Raw genomic sequence first — 20,666 nt, 5'->3', positions numbered from 1 at the left:
TGGGGTCGCTGAGGGTCGGACACAACTGAGCGACTTCCCTTTCACTTTTCACTTTCATGCATTGGAGAAGGAAATGGCAACCCACTCCAGTGTTCTTGCCTGGAGAATCCCAGGGACGGGGGAGCCTGGTGGGCTGCCGTCTATGGGGTCGCACAGAGTCGGACATGACTGAAGCGACTTAGCAGTAGCAGTAGCAGTAGCAGGTGACCATATATAGGAAGAGTTACCCAAGATACTTAGCATTGTAATCAGTCATATAGACCTAGACTTCCTACATTGGAATTCGACTTCTGCCACTTACTATCTGTGTAACTTTGAGCAAGTTTACTTAACCTTAGTTTCAAAATTTGAAAGTCATTCCCTTTCTAATGTAATTTCTAGTGTTGGGAGTTGCCTTCAGGAAAATCAAGAAGTGATATTATTAGGTTTTAGTAGTTTACACAAGTGTTTTCTGTATGCAAAATCATTCACAGATAAGCTCACCCCATCCCTTAAAACTAGGTGTCAGGAAGCAGACCCTCAAGTCCTGTAAGAGACAAGGGGGCTTCAAGTTCTCTACATGTTACTGGGGTATGGGAAGCTGGGGAGGCCTGAAATCCATGTTTCCAAGATGAAACTTGGCTATTGGAGCTCTGAGAGTTCCAAGGGCTGAAGATTTTGAGGGAAATGCCTGGAAAAAAAGAGGTTTTCATATCTGAGTGATGACTGGCTTCCCAGGTGGCACTAGTGGTAAAGCACCCCCCTGCCAATGCAGGAGACATAAGAGACTCGGGTTCAATCCCTGGGTCGGGAAGACCCCCCTGGAAAAGGAAATGGCAACTGACTCCAGTATTCTTGCCCAGAGAATCCCATGGACAGAAGCGCCTGCCGGCCTACAGTCCATAGGGTCACAAAGAGTCAGACACAATTGAGGCAGCTTAGCATGCAGGCACAATCATCTTCTAAGTGCTTTATCCACCCGTGTTATCTTTATATCCTTCTTCCCTCTCACACTTGTCTTCTCTGGAGAATTGCTTTTTATTATTATTTTTTAAAATCCTGCTTGGGGGACAGATACAGGTGAGAATGGTGATACTGTTCGGAGCAGCCATTTTCAGTGTGTTTGGAAGAGAACCACATGACCAGAAATTTTGAGACCATTTTAATTTTGAGAAACAATTTCTTTCATTCTCCTAATAACCAGAGGCAGTGGTAATATATCCACAGGTTCCTCTAGTTTCCTGTTTTATCCTCTGATCCCTTTCATTTCCTTGAACATCTTCCACTAGACTGCAAGTTGCTCGAGAGCAGCAGTCCAAACCCATTCATCTCTGGAGCCTGAGGGTGTGGACAGTCCCAGGTACCCAGTAGATGTTCAAGTTAAAATATGTTGAATAAGTGAGGCAGAAATGACTGTATCTCAGTGCCTCCATATTCCTCTTTTTGAATCACACCATTGAAAAAATATTTTGTCTCTAAAAATATTGCTGTGTGATTGAAAAAGGGTGCATTCACAATGAAAATTTTTAAAATGCTATCACATTTATTATTAAGTGCTTTTATAAACTTTTGTGGGCTAACCTAGGATTAAGCGATACCATGTATAATAGTATTTCTCTAGAAAAATGCATTCTAAATTCTCAAAAAATTTGATTTAAAAGTGTTTTGACATTTGATCTATTTATAAGTCTGGAAGCTTTATTACTTAATTGATGATTTCTTTTATTAATTATAGAAACTGAAATGTATTGAGTTTTAAAATACATTTATAAAGGATTTTATATTGTAGTAAAATAATTTGAGGCTCTTATGGGTATCCACTCATCATCTTGGAAGTTTAACATTGTGGAGGGCTACGACCATGGTATATCCAAAGAAAACATGTTTTTTTTTAGACAATTGGTCAGACCCAGTATGGACTTACGGGCTTCTCAGGTGGCTCAGTGGCAAAGAATCTGCCTGCAGGAGACACAGGGTTTGACCCCTGGGTCAGAAAGATCCCTTAGAGAAGGAAATGGCAACCTACTCTATGATTCTTGCCTAGGAAATCCCATGGACAGAGGAGCCTGTAAGGATATAGTCCATGGAGTTGCAAAAAGTCAGACATGGCTTAGTGACTAAACAACAGCAAGAAGTATGGACTTATACATTCATAAGTGAACTATCCACATTTTATTTTGTGAAGGCAGAAACTCTTAAAGAAATACCTGAAAGAAGGAACAGAGAGAATATTGCAGACAGAGTAAAGAAGACTGCTTCAGGGACAAATACATTGCACTTTTTCATGTCCCAATATCCAGTCAGTTTACAAGTACAATTGATTCTTCTTAATTTTACTCTCACTCTTCCCTTCCTAGTCATTCATGATGCAGATATCCTGGTTTCAAATATTGATTATTGTGGCAACCTTGGTCTAACCTATCTCCATCTATGCTGTACCTTCACCTTCCTCAAACCCTGTGTCCTCTTAGATTACATCATTTTCCTTCTCAGACATCACCCAATTGCCAACTGGTAGAATTAGGAAACTTGTCTTTCATTCATGGGCATCTAAAATCTGGCCTCATATTTCCTTTTCAACCTTATTTTCTACTAATAAAAAGCAGAAAGCCTGCCTGAGAGATTAGTCTACTCATGGAAGCCTGTATCCATCTTTCTCATGCAAACACTTACCCCCATTCTGAATCATGCTTTTCTGCTCTTGCCTACTCTGCACCTGTTCCTCCACCTCACCAGGATCTCCAGTCCAATTGTCTAGTCTTTTTTCTTTCCCATCTAGCAGACCCTTCCTGTTTTCAGTTCATTGCCTTTTCATGTAAATCTTCATGCTATGCAACACCAGAAAGTATGTAGAAAACATACTGGAATTCATGTCTCCAAACAGCTAGACCTTCAGGATTGCTAGAGAATCTAGCCAGCTCTTATTCCTCTTTCAAACATTCCTCATTCTTTTTTGCATCTCTAACCTCAACATCCTGTGATTCACTTTCTCAACCAGGGACTCAGGACTAATTTACAGAGTAAATAAAAGCCAAAGAGTAAGGACTCTAAAGTCTCACCTGCAAATCTACTAACATTCTTCTTTGTCACCATGAGAAAGATGCCTGGTTGTAAAAGATTAATCCCCTCAACCTTTGCTTTCTTCTTTTATCCCTTGATCTATTTATCACCCGCATTGTCTTTACTGTGTTTTAAACCCCTCACACTAGCGGGGACTCCCCCTTCAACATTTTTGTCTGCTCACTTGCTCAGCAGCTCTTTGGAGCCCACTTTCCCTCTAGATGTGGACAGATCTCTACCTTCCATTGTACAACTAATTTTCACAAAAGAGTTGTCTATGTCGTTCCCATTTTCATATCTTCCTTTACCTTGCTCAGTTGATTGCAGTGTGACTCACAGCATCAGCACTTCACTGAGACTGTTCTCTTTAATGTCAGGAGTGACATTCCAGATGCTAAGATAATGGATAGTTTTCCAGAATGTATTAATCTCTCAAATTCACTGCTCTGTGCTGACCGTTCCACTCTATTGACAAAAGCATTCTCTTGGCCTATTTGACCTTACACTCTTGGTTTTCTGTTGTCCTTTCTCATTTTTCTTTGTGAGTTTCTCTTCCCCTTTAAAAGTTGCTATTGATTATGGCTCTGCCCTCTGTCTACTTCTCTCTTCTCCTTATATATTCCCATGGCAGCATTAGGGCCATGTCCATGTCGTCAATACCCAAATGCATGTTTTCAGTTCAGGGGTCCCTCCTGATGTGCAACTATAATCATCCTGTAAATATCACATATTTCCTAACTATTGAGTATCTGACCACCCACACCAAAGCTTCTGCCTTCTCTGATAACTTAAGGAAAGATTCTCAGCTGCCCATCTCATGATCATGCTCAGTCGCTCAGTCGTATCTGACTCTGAGACTCCATTCACTGTAGCCCGCCAAGCTTCTTTCCAGGCAAGAATACTGGAGTAGGTTGTCATTTCCTCCTCCAGGGGGACTTCTCAACCCAGGGATCAAATCTGAGTCTCCTGTGTCTCCTGCATTGCTGGCGGGTTCTTTATCCCTGAGCTATCAGGGAAGATCCACCCATCTGCCCAAGCCTAAAACCCGAAAGTCAGCCTGACTCCTTCCTTCACACACACCAATAAATCATGGCCCTGCAGGGGTTTCCAATGGCCTTTAGTAGCTCATGAAAGCTCTTGAATTTGGCTCATCTTCCTGACTTGATATGTTCCCTCAAACTTCTCCAGACACACCCTTCCTTCTTTAAAAAAAATAAAACAAAACAAAAATTAGGTATAGTCAACACAAGACATTATACTAGTTTCAATGTATAGCATAATTATTCAATATTTGTGTGTGTTACTAAACAAGTACCACAGTCAATCAGTTAACATCTGTCACCATGTGTAGTAACACATTTTTTTCCCTTGTAATGGAAGGAAAAAGATCTACTGTCTTGCGTGCTAGGTCGCTTCAGTTGTGTCTGACTGTTTCTGACACTTTGGACTGTAGCCAGCCAGGCTCCTCTGTCTATGGGATTCTCCAGGCAAGAATACAGGAGTGGGTTGCCATTTCCTCCTCCAGGGGATCTTCCCCACCCAGGGATTGAACCTGCTTCTCTTACATCTTCAGCATTGGCAGGCAGGTTCTTTACCACTAGGGCCACCCAAATATACAATTCAGTATTATTAGCTATAGTCAGCAAGCTATTCACAGATTCACCATTTTCAACCTGAACTGAACTGTGTCCCCCTAAAGGCCATTCTTTCTCTACCTCCATTCATTTTAAGATTTTTCTCTTTTCCAGAAAATATTCATTCTTATATCTCAATCCTATTACTTAATTACTCCTTTCATATATATAACAGATTATAGAAAGATGTAAAGTTGCTTTCTTTTATCAGTACTTACTTCTCTTTGGCAGTTTTACTATTTTCTGTATAGTAGTTGTTCCAGAATCAGTTTGTTGAATATAATTTTTATTCATGATTTCAGTATTAGTCTAATAATTCTCAGTTTTTATCTGATATTGTGCTAAAAAGTTACATGTTTTAGGATGGCTTCTAGAGATTTCAGTTACCTTGGACAATGTAATTTGTTTTAAGAAAATACCTTGGACAATGTAATTTGTTTTTTTACATTTCTTTAAAATAGAACACCAGAGAGAGGAAATTTACTTATTTTTAGATGTTTAGAGAATGCTGCTTATGACTGCACTCATGTCTAGTAACACTGAATGCCTGAAAAGTACCAGATACTAAGGAAGACTCTGGGGTTAAATTGGTGAGCAAAAATTAGCATTTCCATTGTCCTCCTCAAACTTGCAGCCTAAAATCCAAAAAAGAGGGGATATATGTATACATATAGCTGATTCACTTTTCTGCACAGCAGAAACTAGCACAGCAGTATAAAGCAATTATACTCCAGGTTTTAAAAACAGAGGAAGACAAGCTTTCATCAAGTGATCGCAACCAAAAGCTGAATGGAAAACTGTCACAAATGCAGTAAGAGAAGTTCTCTGAATATATGTGAGAACTGGTCACAAATGGAAGGTTTTCCAAAAGTCACGGCTCCAAGGGTTTTGCAGCTGTTTGTTTTTGGTGTTGGTGCTTCCAGCGGATGAAGTACAGGATACCCCCAAAGGCATTCACATTGCAACCAGTGCGGATGCTGCTGCAGCATGCTTTGAAAATCCCCTGAATCAGCCGCGTTTGTGTGTGCGTACGTGTGTGTTTGTTGCTCAGTTGTGTCTGACTCTTTGTGATCCCATGGACTGTAGCCTGCCAGGCTCCTCTGTCCACAGGATTTCTCAGGCAAGATTACTGGAGTGGGTAGCCATTGCCTTCTCCAGAGGATCTTCCCAACCCAGGGATTGAATCCAAGACTCCTGCATTGCAGGCATATTCTTTACCATCTGAGCCACAGTGGTGGAAGCAATTCAGTAGCGTCGAGTAAGTGCCCATTGCACCAAGGTGGGCAAGAATCTGAAGACAATACAATGGGAATAAAGCAGCTGCTAATACATGCCTGTGACTCTTTGCAACCCAGGCAGGCACACAAAACCCTGTGCAATAATGTGTGTCTTGATGATTGTGTTTTATGACTATTTGAACACAGTAGAAAACTACACATGAAAAAAAAATTTTACATCAAATTGTGTATGAAAATGGCTTATGTTTACCATGGGTTGATTATAAAAATGGAGAAAGATGACAGAGATGAAATGTTTGTAATTGAGACAAATTCTTAAGGATATAAATCTAGTTCCACATTAACAATGATCCTGAGAGGTATAACACAATTTAGGATATTTTATTTACTTTCTACTAATAGTGTTATGTAAGGATTTTGTGTTTTGTTTTGTTTTTTTTCTTTTTTTCTGTGAAAAAAGAAACAAAACTCTTCCTGTTACTTAGGGAGCAGCACCCATTCAAAAAGATGTTCAGACAACTGGAGTTCTTTTTAAAAGGCAGAAGACTGCCATCTGTTGTTCACTGAAATTGCTTCTAGGCTAAGCAAACAGAAACCTTCACGTTTAAGTTTAATAGCAATTCTTAAAATTCAACAAACAAAAAACCATCATTTATGCTTATGTCGGGGTTCATACTTATGTCAGAGACTGATTTTTTTCTATAATATTTACAAGTTCATAGTCAATCGGAGAATCCAGAAATAATCAATTAGAGAATCTAACAGAAATAATCATGGTTTTTATTTACATAGCAACTTATACTTAACCAAGCCTTCCCAATTCATCTGCATGAGCAGTCACGGGAATGGTCCATTACCTGAATTCCTCCTAGCTTTGACAGCCACCTCATCTTTCATAATGAGAAGAAAAAGAGAGAACCAGCCTGCAAATCAATGGCAGCTAAGGTTATCTTCTTCGAGATAACAGGTTCTTACTTGAGTAAGCGATGTCGTAACTATGTTTTATTTCCTAAATAATAAAACAGTATTCTTTGATCATTGTTATTTTTGAGGATATTGGGTGAATTTGCTAGTGTCTTGAAGATCTTAGAAAACATAAACGAAAGGACTGTTTTAACAGCTTTAGGCTTATTTGCAGACAGATTGCAGGGAAATATGTAAGAACATAAGGCCATGTACATGTACATCCTATTTGGTAACACGGAATGTTCTCTGAACATCAAAGGAGAAGGAAGTTAAGAATTCTGGCAACTGCTAGAGTTTTCTGCGACTCACATCTCAAATGAGCCTAACCAAGCAAGATGTTTTTAGAAAGCAGTTTAATGAAGGGCCCTATATGTTTTCCTCCTACTGTACATATATATTATCTTAAGGAGAAAATTCAAAGGTCAACTCATATTCCCTGCCAGAAAATTAAAATAAGCAAACATCTGCTTCCTTAGGATGACATTTAGCCAAGGTTCAGCCTACAATGAGTTACTGCAAACTGTTCACATGATTTCATTTTTAAAAAATTTCCCAACCAACTTCAAGTCTAAAATTATAAATGGGTCCTATGAAAGTATAAACACATATGCAATTTTGCTAGCTCTGAGGTCAGAACCAGTAATACACCAAAGATCATTTATCGAACCCAGCTCATCTCCTAAGTGAATTTAGGACACTAAAGACTAAAAGACTGCTTACTGGTATCAGAGAGAAAGATTTAAAGGGTGAGGGGTGGCAAACTGCTTTAGAGAAATAGAATGAGACAGCTCCCCAAAGCCCAATAGGCATCTTTTTCCCAGCATTAAGACCAAGGCTGGGTAAGAAAAGTCCCAGTGACTCCTTTATTTGTCATGCCTTATACTGTTTATTCCTCCCTTATCCCAACTCCCTTTTCATCCTGAGAATGTTCTTCCCATGCTGTGTTTGCCTCCCAGGGTGCCTCCCAAGATGACTAAATAGAAAGGAGAAAAAAAAAAAAAAAACTTCCAACAATGGAGCTGAGATGCCTGCTTTCAGAATTCCTTTCTCGTAGTGCGTTATAAATCATACCAGGGCAGTCAACCATACTAAATGAAACCAGGACTTCTGTACAATCACTTTCTAAGAGCCTAAAATTCAGCTCCAAAATACTTGGAGTCTATGGGAGTAGGGAATACAATCTTTATGACTACATTTACCTAGAATAAAAAGGGAAACTATTTAAAGTTTTGCTTTTGTTGTTTGTGTTTCTTTACATTGGTAGAGAAATGATATCTGTATGTTGCCTCCATTTATAAAGAAACTATAGACCCAGTATATGTAGAAGACAAACACACACATACAATATGTACCCTTTCACACACAGTCTTTTTCAAGGCAAAATAATTATGATACAGGGCTATATAATATTTTTCAAACATGTCCTGGAGGCCAGGCAATCTCAGTTCAGTTCAGTCACTCAGTCGTGTCTGACTCTGCAACCCTAGGGACTGCAGCAGACCAGGCCTCCCTGTCCATGACCAACTCCCAGAGTTTACTCAAACTCATGTTCATTGAATTGGTGATGCCATCCAGCCATCTCTTCCTCTGTGGTCCCCTTCTCCTCCCACCTTCAATCTTTCCTAGCATTAAGGTCTTTTCCAGTGAGTCAGTTCTTCGTATCAGGTGGCCAAAGTATTGGAGTTTCAGCTTCAGCATCAGTTCTTTCAGTAAATATTCAGGACTGATTTCCCATAGGATGGACTGGTTGGATCTCCTTGTGGTCCAAGGGACTCCCAAGAGTCTTCTCCAACACCACAGTTCAAAAGCATCAATTCTTCAGTGCTCAGCTTTCTATATGGTCCAATTCTCACATCCACACATGACTATTGGAAAAACCATAGCTTTGACTAGATGGGCCTTTGTAGGCAGAGTAATGTCTCTGCTTTTTAATATGCTGTCTAGGTTGGTCATAGCTTTTTTTCAAGGAGCAAGTGTCTTTTAATTTCATGGCTGCAATTGCCATCTGCATTGATTTTGGAGCCCAAGAAAATAAAATCTGTCACTGTTTCCATTGTTTCCCAATCTATTTGCTATGAAGTGATGGAACTGGATGCCATGATCTTCATTTTGTGAATGTTGAGTTTTAAGCCAGCTTTTTACTCTCCTCTTTCACTTTCATCAAGAGGCTTTTAAGTTCTTCTTTGCTTTCTGCCATAAGGGTGGTGTCATCTGCATATCTGAGGTAATTGATATATCTCCCAGCAATCTTGATTCCAGCTTGTGCTTCATCCAGCCCAGCATTTCACATGACGTACTCTGCATACAAGTTAAATAAACAAGGTGACAATATACAGACTTGATATACTCCTTTCCCAATTTGGAACCAGTCTGTTGTTCCAGGTCTGATTCTAACTGTTGCTTCTTGACCTGCGTACAGATTTCTCAGGAGGCAGATAAGGTGGTCTGGTACTCCCATTTCCTGAAATTTTCCAGTCTGTTGTGATCCATACAGTCAAAAGTTTTGGTGTAGTCATTAAAGCAAAAGTACATGTTTTTCTGGAACTGTCTTGCTTTTTCAATGATCTAATAGATGTTGGCAATTTTATCTCTGGTTCCTCTGCCTTTTTTAAATCCAGCTTGAACATCTGTAAGTTCTTGGTTCACATACTGTTAAAGCCTGGCTTGAAGAATTTTGAGCATTACTTTGCTAGAGTGTGAGATGAGTGCAATTGTGAGGTGGTTTGAGCATTCTTTGGCATTGCCTTTCTTTGGAATTGGAGTGAAAATTGACCTTTTCCAGTTCTGTGGCCACTGCTGAGAGTTTTAAGTTTGCTGGCATATTGAGTGCAGCAATTTCACAGCATCATCTTTTAGGAACTGAAATAGATCAGCTGGAATTCCATCACCTCCACTAGCTTTGTTCGTAGTGATGCTTCCTAAGACCCACTTGACTTCAAATTCCAGGATGTCTGGCTCTAGGTGAGTGATCATACCATCATGGTTATCTGGGTCATGAAGATCTTTTTTGTATAGTTCTTCTGTGTATTCTTGCCACCTCTTCTTAATGTCTTCTGCTTCTGTTAGGGCCCTACCATTTCTATCCTTTATTGTGCCCATGTTTGCATGAAATGTTCTCTTGGTGTCTCTAATTTTCTTGAAGAGATCTCTAGTCTTTCCCATTCAATTGTTTCCTTTATTTCCTTGTATTGACCACTGAGGAAGGCTTTCTTATCTCTCCTTGCTGTTCTTTGGAACTCTGCATTCACATGGGTATATCTTTGCTTTTCTCCTTTGTCTTTAGCTTCTCTTCTTTTCTCAGCTATTTGTAAGGCCGCCTCCTCAGACAACCATTTTCCCTTTTTGCACTTCTTGGGGATGGTCTTGATCACTGCCTCCTGTACAATGTCATGAACCTCCGTCCATAGTTCTTCAGGCACTCTGTCTATCCGATCTAATACCTTGAATCTATTTGTCCCTCTACTGAGGTCTTTATGTACCTGATCACATTGAATCATCAATAATACTATACAGTGGATATTATTTTTACCCTATTTCTAGAAATGAGAATACAAGAGCTAAGGAGATGAGTGACTTGCCCCAAATCGCACCAGATCTGAAATTTAAACACAGGCTATCTGATTCTGATTCTAGATCCTGTGTTCTTAAAGGCACCGTGTGTGTGTGTGTGTGTGTCTGTCTGTCTGTGTGTGTGTCTGCGCTCAGTCATGTCCAACTCTTTGCGACCCTACGGACTGACTGTAGCCCACTGGGCTACTCTGTCCATGGGATTTTCCAGGCAAGAATACTGAAGTGGGTTTCCATTTCCTCTCCACAAAGGCCCCATGTACTAACCAGATAAAATAAAAATTTGATATTGATAAATGAAGAAAACTTCCTTTAATATCCCACTGTTTTATCTTTGTTCCAACTTCTTATATATAACACCTTCTGAATTATATACATGATGAAAATATACATTTGTAACTTTTTGTATATAATGTGCTAATTCATAAACCAAACTTCACTGTCTTTCCCTTGTTCCAGGAATAGTGATGAATAACTTTGACCTGACCATTATATTGTGTCTCATTTCAAGCGAAAGAAGCTGTTGGGTTTGAAATAGTATAGCATCCGCTTAATTAGTAATTGGTCTGTTAATTTTAAAAGTTTTTAAAGCAGAGAATCATAAACATATTTTCTGTACCTCTAGTAATATATATTTAACTCTATTTGTGATGATGGGGATTTCACACATTTTTGATGAAAAGCCAAGAGAGTTTCTCTTTGTGTATGTTTTTACTATATTAATTAGAGTCCCAATTTATCTTACATGCAGCATACCCATATGACTACCAGGTTCATGTTTTTTATTTTTTGTTTTTTTTTAACAGTAGGATTGACTTAGGCATTTAGACACATTCTGAGTTGAGAATTTTTCAGGCACGTTATCATTTTCTTGTTGAATCTTTGCAGTTGTTTCACCCCTACTTAACAGAAATTGATGTCAGGGCTTTGTCTTTATGAATCTTTTATGCAGTCTTTAAAATTATTCAGTGTAATTTTTATAGAAACTATTCCATTATTTGTTCAAATATCACTGGTTTATAGATATTTTATTAGCATATAAGTTGCAGTGACAGTTACAACTGGTCTGAATAGATTTAGGACCAAAACAAAACTGACCCTTGGCAAAGTGCAACTCAACTATTGGGAGTGGAAGTCCCAGAGTATAGTCTATTCCCCATAATTTGTTCCTATTTAGTCAGTAAGTCTATCTGACACTTTTGCAACCCCATGGACTGTAGCCTACCAGGCTCCTCTGTTTGTGGGATTTCCCAAGCAACAATGGTGGAGGGAGTTGCCATTTCCTTCTCCAGGGGATATTCCCAACCCAGGGATCGAACCCGAGTCTCCTACATTGGCAGGTGAATTCTTCACCACTGAGCCATGTGGGAAGCCCATTCCCCATAAGTATTCACTGTACTTTAGATGTTTCACTATAAGAAGGAAACAGCATCAGTGACTCAATTATAAGTTAGAAGTAAAGCTTGAATAGGATTAGCAATCAGTGAAATAAATTTTCAAAGTCTACATAATACTTAAAAAAATTTATGTCTGTATAGCAGTCACTATCCTGTGATAAACCATCATGGAAAAATATGAAAAAGAATATACACACACACACACACACACACACATATATATATATATCAGAATCACTTTGCTATACAGCAGAAATTAGCACAATGTTATAAATCAACCATACTTCAATAAAATAAATTTTAAAAATAAAATAATTTAAAACCCTTAATGAGCCAAGAGATAGTTTGAAAATTATTTCCTCCTTTCTTCTCTGATATATGTATATATGTATGTTATATAAAGAAATGCTTTCAACTTATACAATTGGAGGGCTTCCCTGGTGGCTCAGACAGTAAAGAATCTGGGAGGGATCTTAGAAAGATCCAGGCTAGTTCTCTGATTTTTCAAGGGGAGACCCTGATTGCTCCAATGGATACAATATCTCCTACAAGAAAAGCTATGGTTGATTTTGGAAACCATCACAAAACATAAAATATTGAATAAAAAAAAATGGTGTAATTTGAGGAATACAGCAACTTGACTTGGTTGTCTAGATAATTACCTCTATTGCTTTTACATTTGTAAGCTATCTTTGAGTTTCATGTAGAATTATGAAGAGTGGCTTTTGTGCTGCTTCCAGTTATTTTCCTCCAGTTAGAATAAATTAATGCCCAAAGCAAGTGACATATCAAATGATTCACTCAGTCAGAAGACTGGAGAATTACTACATCTTCTGCCTTTGAGCAGGGATGTATTTAGCCTATTGCATTGTTATCAATTTAAATTTGCTTCAAAATATATAGGGAGAAGAGCCATAGCTTGACTATACTGATGCCATCCCAAAAAATTTTGTCAAGAATTGGATGCATTGTCTTCATCCTCTACACCAGATAATCATGTTGAATCACTAATTGATGTTGACATCAATTTTCTCAAACCCTTTCTGATTTTACTGTTGGGCACCTTCACTTTCTTGAAGTGAAATAATGCTTGTTTACTTTGTTTTTATTTACCTTGTTCCTATAGTTATCTTTTAAGACTTCTGAATGATTTTTTTCCTTGAAGAATTCTCCATTTCTATGACTTTTCACAAATGCCTTTTATAATTTTGCTTTATTCTGTGTTTATTACTTAGTCATGGATAAGCATTTACTACCAGTTAAAATTAAACTAATTTTTGAATGATGTAATTATAATAAAATTTAACATTCTTTAACAAAAAGAAATTCTCCATTACTGAATAACATGTTGGTAGAAACCCAAACACAGGACCTCAGTAAATAATCTGTCATGTTAATTAAATATACATAATTTTGTTTTACATTCTGTTAGTCATTTGATCAAATAGATTTATTTGTCAAATTTTTTATAATTTGCAGCTTACAGTAGTTTAGACATTTAGATGTTCAACCTAGAGTATAAGTTTTTTCTGACCCCTACACATGTTCAAATCTTTGCCCTTTATCATACCAGTAGTGTAATTTCAAAGTTTTACCACAGAAGTAGTGACCATAAAAACAAATTTTCTATAATTGAATTGGTTGATACATGCCTAGCCTAGGAGTTACATTTAATGTTATTTCTAAGTGTATTTGTTGTTGTTTCCTTAACTTATCTCTAACTCCAGCTTTTCTGGGTCTTTGGTTTATGATGAGTAAAGTAACTTGGAAGCAAACTAGATTATTACCATAGCAACTAACATGGGGTAGACTTTCTGGAGATGGTGAAATAGACTGGATGGAGATGAAGGGGTAAAGGAAGATGTTGAAAGAACCGGGTGCTTTGAAAAGTGGTGAATTTACCAAAAGAACTGGTTATTTTTGGTTTGATTTATAAAACTGCACTTTACTCCACTGTTTATCAGACTGAAAATCCAGATTTTCTATTTAAAGGTGGCAATCCAAATTTGGTTGTCATTTAAATAGGGCCCAGAAAATTATACTTGCATTTTCTTAAATGTTAAATATAAATGTTTCCATTATAAGGATAGCATGCAAAGTAAAATGTTTTTTTATTGCTTGGTCACTCCTTTTAAGAAAAGATTCGTTTGATCATGTGCACCATAAAAAGACTCAACTGTGGTTTTATGCTCAGTAGGGTTATTTATTGCACTCAAAGATGATTTCAGGCTGTTAGCTTAAGACTTTCATTTAAAGTAGCTTTAATATAAACTTAACCTTTAGTGTTTATTATCACTATCTAAGATTTCACCAGTTAAATGAAAATTTTACTGAGCATTATTTGGTATACTTAGAAATTGAATTATTTTGAAAATTGAATAGGTGTGGGAATAGCCTCTGTGTGAGTCACTGCGTGATGTTTCATATTTTGTATTTTTGTTTGAAAAAACACTACCAATCAGCCAAAGCCCCGCTCCCCTGAAATTTCTTTAAATTGACTCCCTGAATGTGTCTGGGTCTGTATAGTTTGCCTTCTGTTTATTGAAATAGCAGCCCATGTATCTTTTCTGTGTTTCAGCAATTCATGTGTGGTTAGTCTTGGCGAGTTTGTGACAAATGAATGTGATGGTTGGGTTTAGATTTCATGCCTCATTGAAGCCTCTTGTTATTTGAGCCAAAAACTGATAACTTCTTATGTGTGATAAACTTTTAACTGTTATATAATTTTAAAATTATAAAACTAAAAGAAAAGTCCTGAGTTTATAACAGTAGGGGGACTTTTTCAATAGTAAAAGTGTCTGGTTTCTTAGCCAATTTCCATTCTGGATAATTTGCTTTTTATTAGCCTGAATATTGCTTTTGTTTTCACTTGAAGACATTTGCTTTCACAAAAGCAACAGTATTGTAGCATTGAATTACATAATGTACTTGTTTTCTAAATTCTTATGTAATACTGACATTTGCTTGTAAGGATGAGTTTTCAGTTCTGTTTTTATTTTAAAATTACTTTTCAATTTTTTAGGCATTTGGTTTTTTTCTGAGTATATATAAGAAATTCATCCATTACTTTTTAAAAAGTGTTTTAAAAAGACATAAAATTAGAGAATTATAAGATAGACTTGTTTTCTCACCAATAATTTATTTTAAAGTGTATTCATAATTTTCAGTGAATGTATTCTGATTTTTCTTCAGATTTGTAAGTTTTATGCATTGAGACCATTTTGAGGAAATGTGTTAAATTATTAGCCATTAGAATATAAACTGTTAATTTTATTGTCAAAACATCTTGAAATTTTATGTCCTGATTACTAAGTTTGATTTAAACTTTCAGTTTTCTAAGGTAACAGTACAGTGATTAAGTAGTAGATTAAGTTTATTAGAACAACATGGGAAGAAATGTATGTTACTGTTTAAGAAGATCATACCGGATGAGTTTCTCAGAATAATAATAAATAGAGATGTATTTGAGAATACATTTCTAAAAGGGAATGTTAAACTAATTCCGTAGCATTTCTCACAGACATTTTTGAAGTTAACCATGTAAGTAAATATGTGAAATAAACATAATCATATATCCTAAAACTATTAATGTTACACTAAAATTTTCATGTCAGTTCATGGAACATATTTAAACCTACAGAGAGAGAAAAACATGGCAAAATGATTAAATAATTACAGATATATTTAGTAACGTACAATGAAAACGTTCGGTATTTATTTCGTCCTGCTAGCTCAGCTCTGGGGCTGTGGAAATAGAGTATGTGTTTGCAGCCTGACGTTTTCATGCTCCAGCTATCTGATGCAGAGTTATTTTTGACTCAGTTATTTGGCAAGTGATTTTTGACTAATAAAAATAAAAAAATAATAGTACTTACCTTGTAGACTTGTGCTGAATAAATATCAGCTGTCACCATTATTATCCACCAGTATTACTATTGCTACTCGTATTATTCTAGTATGAAAAGGCATAGTTTCTATATGATGGCTTTCCAGAATAATTTATCCTTGCTATTGCTATAAGACAAGATACCTTCATGGATGCTGGGTATTTTCATAATTATCATATTTTTCTGATTACAAAACAAATACATGTTCACTTTTTCTGTGACATACATTTTTCCCCACAGAACAATATTTTATAAATATTTTTCCAAATAAACATTTACAGATCTACCCAAATATTTTAAAACAAGTACATGATATTTTATATTTATATTGTAACATTTTTTAACAATGTCTCTGTTGATATGCATTTATGGCCGCACTCTTTGATTGTTATCAGAACACTGCAGTGCCCTTTGTGATCTTGTCTTTGTATTTTTGTGTAAATGTAGTTTTTCTTTAGATGTCTACATTGTCTTGCTAGATTATAGAATATGTACATTTAAACTATAAATTGATAGGTTCAGCAAAAACTTCTTGCCAAAAATATTGTATTGCTTTTACTTACTGCTCATTTCCTCAACTGATTACTGATACTTGGTGCTAGTAATCTTTTATTATTTTTTATTTAATAAGTAAACATTGCTTTTATTGCATTAATTTGTATCTTAAACATTCATGAGGCAAGTAGCTTTTCTTGTATTTGATGGTTAAATTATATTTGAATTGTATATTCATTCTCTTTCTCCCAGTTTATCATTTATTGATTTATATATATATATGTGTGTGTGTGTGTATATATATATGTATATATATAGTCCAATTGTCCACCTTGTGGGATCTTAGTTCCCCTACCAGGGATTGAACCTAGGTCTTCAGCAGTGAAACCAACAGGGAATTCTCTAATGACTTTTATTTTTTTAGAGGGCTTTTATTCACATATGTTTTATCTTCTCTGGGTAGCAGGTATTCTTTCATGGACTGTTTGTTTTTTACCTTTGCTTATAGCGTATTTTCTTATGAGAAGTTTCTGTGTTTCATCAGCTCTGTTAGGTGTTTTCTTGACAGTTTATGCCATTTATGTTACTTTTAGCAGTCTTCCTAATCCCAAAATTATAAAGTAGTCCCCCATATTTCCTTTTAATAATCTGATAATTTTATACATTTAAATTTTTCATATCTTTGGAGTTCATTTTTAAGTCTGTTGTCAGAATGATTAAAGTTTATTTTCTCCCAACTATGTAGCCTAACTTCTAATAACCTCTTGCTGAAAATCTCCAGAATTATCACTTCTATTATTTGTATCATTATCATTATTGGACACCTATAACCAGCACAATTGTAAGTGCCTTGTATATAATCTACTTTTTAAGTCCTCTTTTAATTTAATTTTTTATTTCTGGCTGCATAGAGCATCAGTTGCAGCACCTGGAATCTTCATTGCAGCAAGTAGAATCTTTCTTTGTAGTTCGCGGGCTTCTCTCTAGTTGTAACACTCAGTCTCAGTGATTGCGATACCTAGGTTCAGTTGCTCGGTGGCATGTGTGATCCTAGTTACCCAACCAGGGATCAAACCCACATCCGCTGCATTAGAAGGCGGACTCTCAGGCACTGAACCACCAGGGAAGTCCCTGCCCTTTAATTCTTATTAAAATAACCTTCTGAGGCTGGTACTATACTATATCCATTTTACAGATGGAGAAGTCACAGTACAGAGAGCTCACTAATGTGCCAGAGATCATGCGATAGAAAGTGGTAGGGTCAGGAGTCAGAATTTGGAGCAAATAGCCTAGTTCCAAAACCTGCACATCCGTCACTGTTACTCAATTTAAAGTTATGTGGCTTCCTCGTGGGCTTCACTGGTAGCCCAGCTGGTAAAGAATCTGCCCACAATGCAGGATGCCTGGGTTCAATCCCTGGGGTGGGAAGATCCCCTGGAGAATGGAGCAGTGACCCACGCCAGTATTCTTGCCTCCCTTTGCCTCATTCTGCAGCACCATTCCAGTATTAACAGCCGTCTGCATACCATCCTTCAGCTTCGTCTACTTTATGAACCTTGACCCTGCCTGTGCTCTCCCTTGCTCCCACATCTTCCTGTCTACATTAGCCTGACCAGCAGGTTGTAAGAAATCCCTGTCCTCTGTGTTTTATGTTCTTCATTCCTTTAGCAAGTATAGAGTAATAACTCTGAATCTGAGAAGCAGTTTGGCAGAATATGACAGATGTGCCACAGAATTCTAGAACAGAAATTTCTATTATTCCTGACAACAAGAGGGACAGTTTGTGAATCTGAACAGCACAATGAAGTGCTTCTTATGTTTCTAATATTAATTGAATAATTACCACACACCAGGCTCAAATGTCATATGAGAATATTAATAAAATTAAAATTTTATAGTATATTAATGTTACTTTTCAGAATGAAACTTTTTATGACTGAGTAGTATACCATTATATATATATATATATATATATATATATATATAATGCACATAAGTATATTATACATAATATGTACATAAATATATATGTGTGTGTGTGTGTGAGCTTTCCTGGTGGCTAGACAGTGAAGAATCTTCCTGCAATGTGGGAGACCAGGTTTCAACCTCTGGGTCATAGGGAAGATCCCCTGGAGAAGGGAATGGCTACCTACCCAGGTATTCTTGCCTAGAGAATTCCATGGACAGAGAAGCCTGGCATATAGTTATATATGCACATGTGTGTGTGTATCTATATAAAATTCATAAGATTATATGAAAAACCCAAACTGTTTGGCCAACCATATATATATTATATATATATATGTGTGTGTGTGTGTGTGTGTGTGTGTGTGTGTGTGTATGTATATATATGTCATATCACATTTTTTTCAATTTGTCTATTGATGGAGACTTAACTATATGAAGTAAGTGAACTTCCCTGGTGGCTCAGATGGTAAAACATCTGCCTACAATGTGGGATACCTGAGTTCAATCCCTGGGTTGGGAAGATCTTCTGGAGAAGGAAATGGCAACCCACTCCAGTATTCTTGCCTGGAAAATCCCATGGACAGAGGAGCCTGGTAGCTTACAGCCCATGGGGTCGCAAAGAGTCGGACATGACTGAGCAACTTCACTTTCTTTCACTACTATATGAAGTACATTAAAATGTTGAGACCTTCATAAGGAGTGATTGATATGAACATTTTTTTTGTTTCCTGAAGCTTTTTATTTAAAAAAAATAATTTTTATCTTTTTGTTTCTTTAAAGTCTACAGGGTATAGCAGTAAAAAATGTGCTATTAACAAAAAAATACCAAAAAGATATGGCAAATTTGGGCAAAATTTGAAACAGAAATGTGATTTGAATGTTACTTTACTATCACCCTTTGGTCCACTTTTTCTAAAAAGCCCAGTTTCCCTTCCTGTGCCTCCAGCCTCAAGCCTTTCTCACCCAACCTCCTGTGTTTGGTGTCTTAGTCTTCAGGAACCAGCATCACTGTGGATATTGCCGTGATGGGCGAGGCTCACGGCCTCATCACTGACCTCCTGGCAGACCCTTCTCTGCCCCCCAACGTGTGCACGTCACTGAGGGCAGTGAGCAACCTCCTCAGCACGCAACTCACCATCCAGGCCATTCACAAGCCCAGGGTGAACCCCATCGTGTCCTTCAGTGAAAACTACACCTGCTCTGATTCTGAAGAAAGCTCTGAAAAAGACAAGCTGGCTATTCCCAAGGTAGGTGTTAATGACATGTTCCTGAAAGGGTGAAACTGTTTCTCCTAGACTTTTTTCTTATCACTCCAGACCCACCCAGAGATTCATATCAGTGAGCCCCACCACGCCCCCCTCCAAGAAGTCTTACCTGATGGTAAAGAATCTGCCTGCAGTGTGGGAGACCTGGGTTCAATCCCTGGGTCAAGAAGTTCCCCTGGAGAAGGGAATGGCACCCCACTCCAGTATTCTTGCCTGGAAAATTTCGTGGACAAAGGAGCCTCGTGGGCTAAGTAAGTACATGGGGTCGCAAAGAGCTAGGCATAACTTAGCGACTAATGCTTTCACTTTCTTTCCCCTAAGAAGTGTTTGTCAATCATGGTGACCAAAGTAATAGAAAAGTAAACATGAAGACTTCCATCCTTATACCTGATAGCTTTCTGTAAACAAAAAAATTTACCTTTTTACATTAACTTTTTTTATTCATGTGTTCAGGTTTTTTCTTCTCTATATATCAGGCCTTAGTCTGTGGGATGAAAATAATAGCAGTGGGAAATAAAAGCAGGTAAAACCCCCTGCTCCCACTTTTGTAGATTCTGTTAACAATTCACTGCCTTCTAAAATGCGAGATTCCTTTCCTCTTTGATTTTTTAGTATGGTAGGCTTCACAGTACCCTCATGTCTTTCCAAAACCCAACAAGTTTTTAACTTAGAAGAATTTATTTGATTTTCAGTTATTTATTTTTTATTTTATTTTATTTTTTAACTTTACAATATTGCATTGGTTTTGCCATATATCAAAATGAATCTGCCACAGGTATACATGTGTTCCCCATCCTGGACCCTCCTCCCTCCTCTCTCCCCATACCATCCCTCTGGGTCGTCCCAGTGCACCAGCCCCAAGCATCCAGTATCGTGCATCGAACCTGGACTGGTGACTCGTTTCATATATGATATTATACATGTTTCAATGCCATTCTCCCAAATCATCCCACCCTCTCCCTCTCCCACAGAGTCCAAAAGACTGTTCTATACATCAGTGTCTCTTTTGCTGTCTCATATACAGGGTTATTGTTACCATCTTTCTAAATTCCATATATATGTGGTAGTATACTGTATTGGTGTTTTTCTTTCTGGCTTACTTCACTCTGTATAATAGGCTCCAGTTTCATCCACCTCATTAGAACTGATTCAAATGTATTCTTTTTAATGGCTGAGTAATACTCCATTGTGTATATGTACCACTGCTTTC

General features: G+C 37.3%; 1 protein-coding gene across 1 annotated transcript in view; it reads left to right on the top strand.

The window, feature by feature from the left end:
* PDE3A (phosphodiesterase 3A) overlaps positions 1 to 20,666 on the top strand; it is a 366,795-nt gene that overhangs the window by 277,709 nt on the left and 68,420 nt on the right. The window contains 1 exon segment of the mRNA XM_002687752.6: positions 19,181 to 19,438. Coding sequence (XP_002687798.1) covers positions 19,181 to 19,438 — 258 coding nt within the window.

Source organism: Bos taurus, chromosome 5 (genome assembly GCF_002263795.3).
Source record: "Bos taurus isolate L1 Dominette 01449 registration number 42190680 breed Hereford chromosome 5, ARS-UCD2.0, whole genome shotgun sequence".
Lineage (NCBI taxonomy): Eukaryota > Metazoa > Chordata > Mammalia > Artiodactyla > Bovidae > Bos > Bos taurus.
This window is presented reverse-complemented; position numbering and strand designations above follow the sequence as displayed.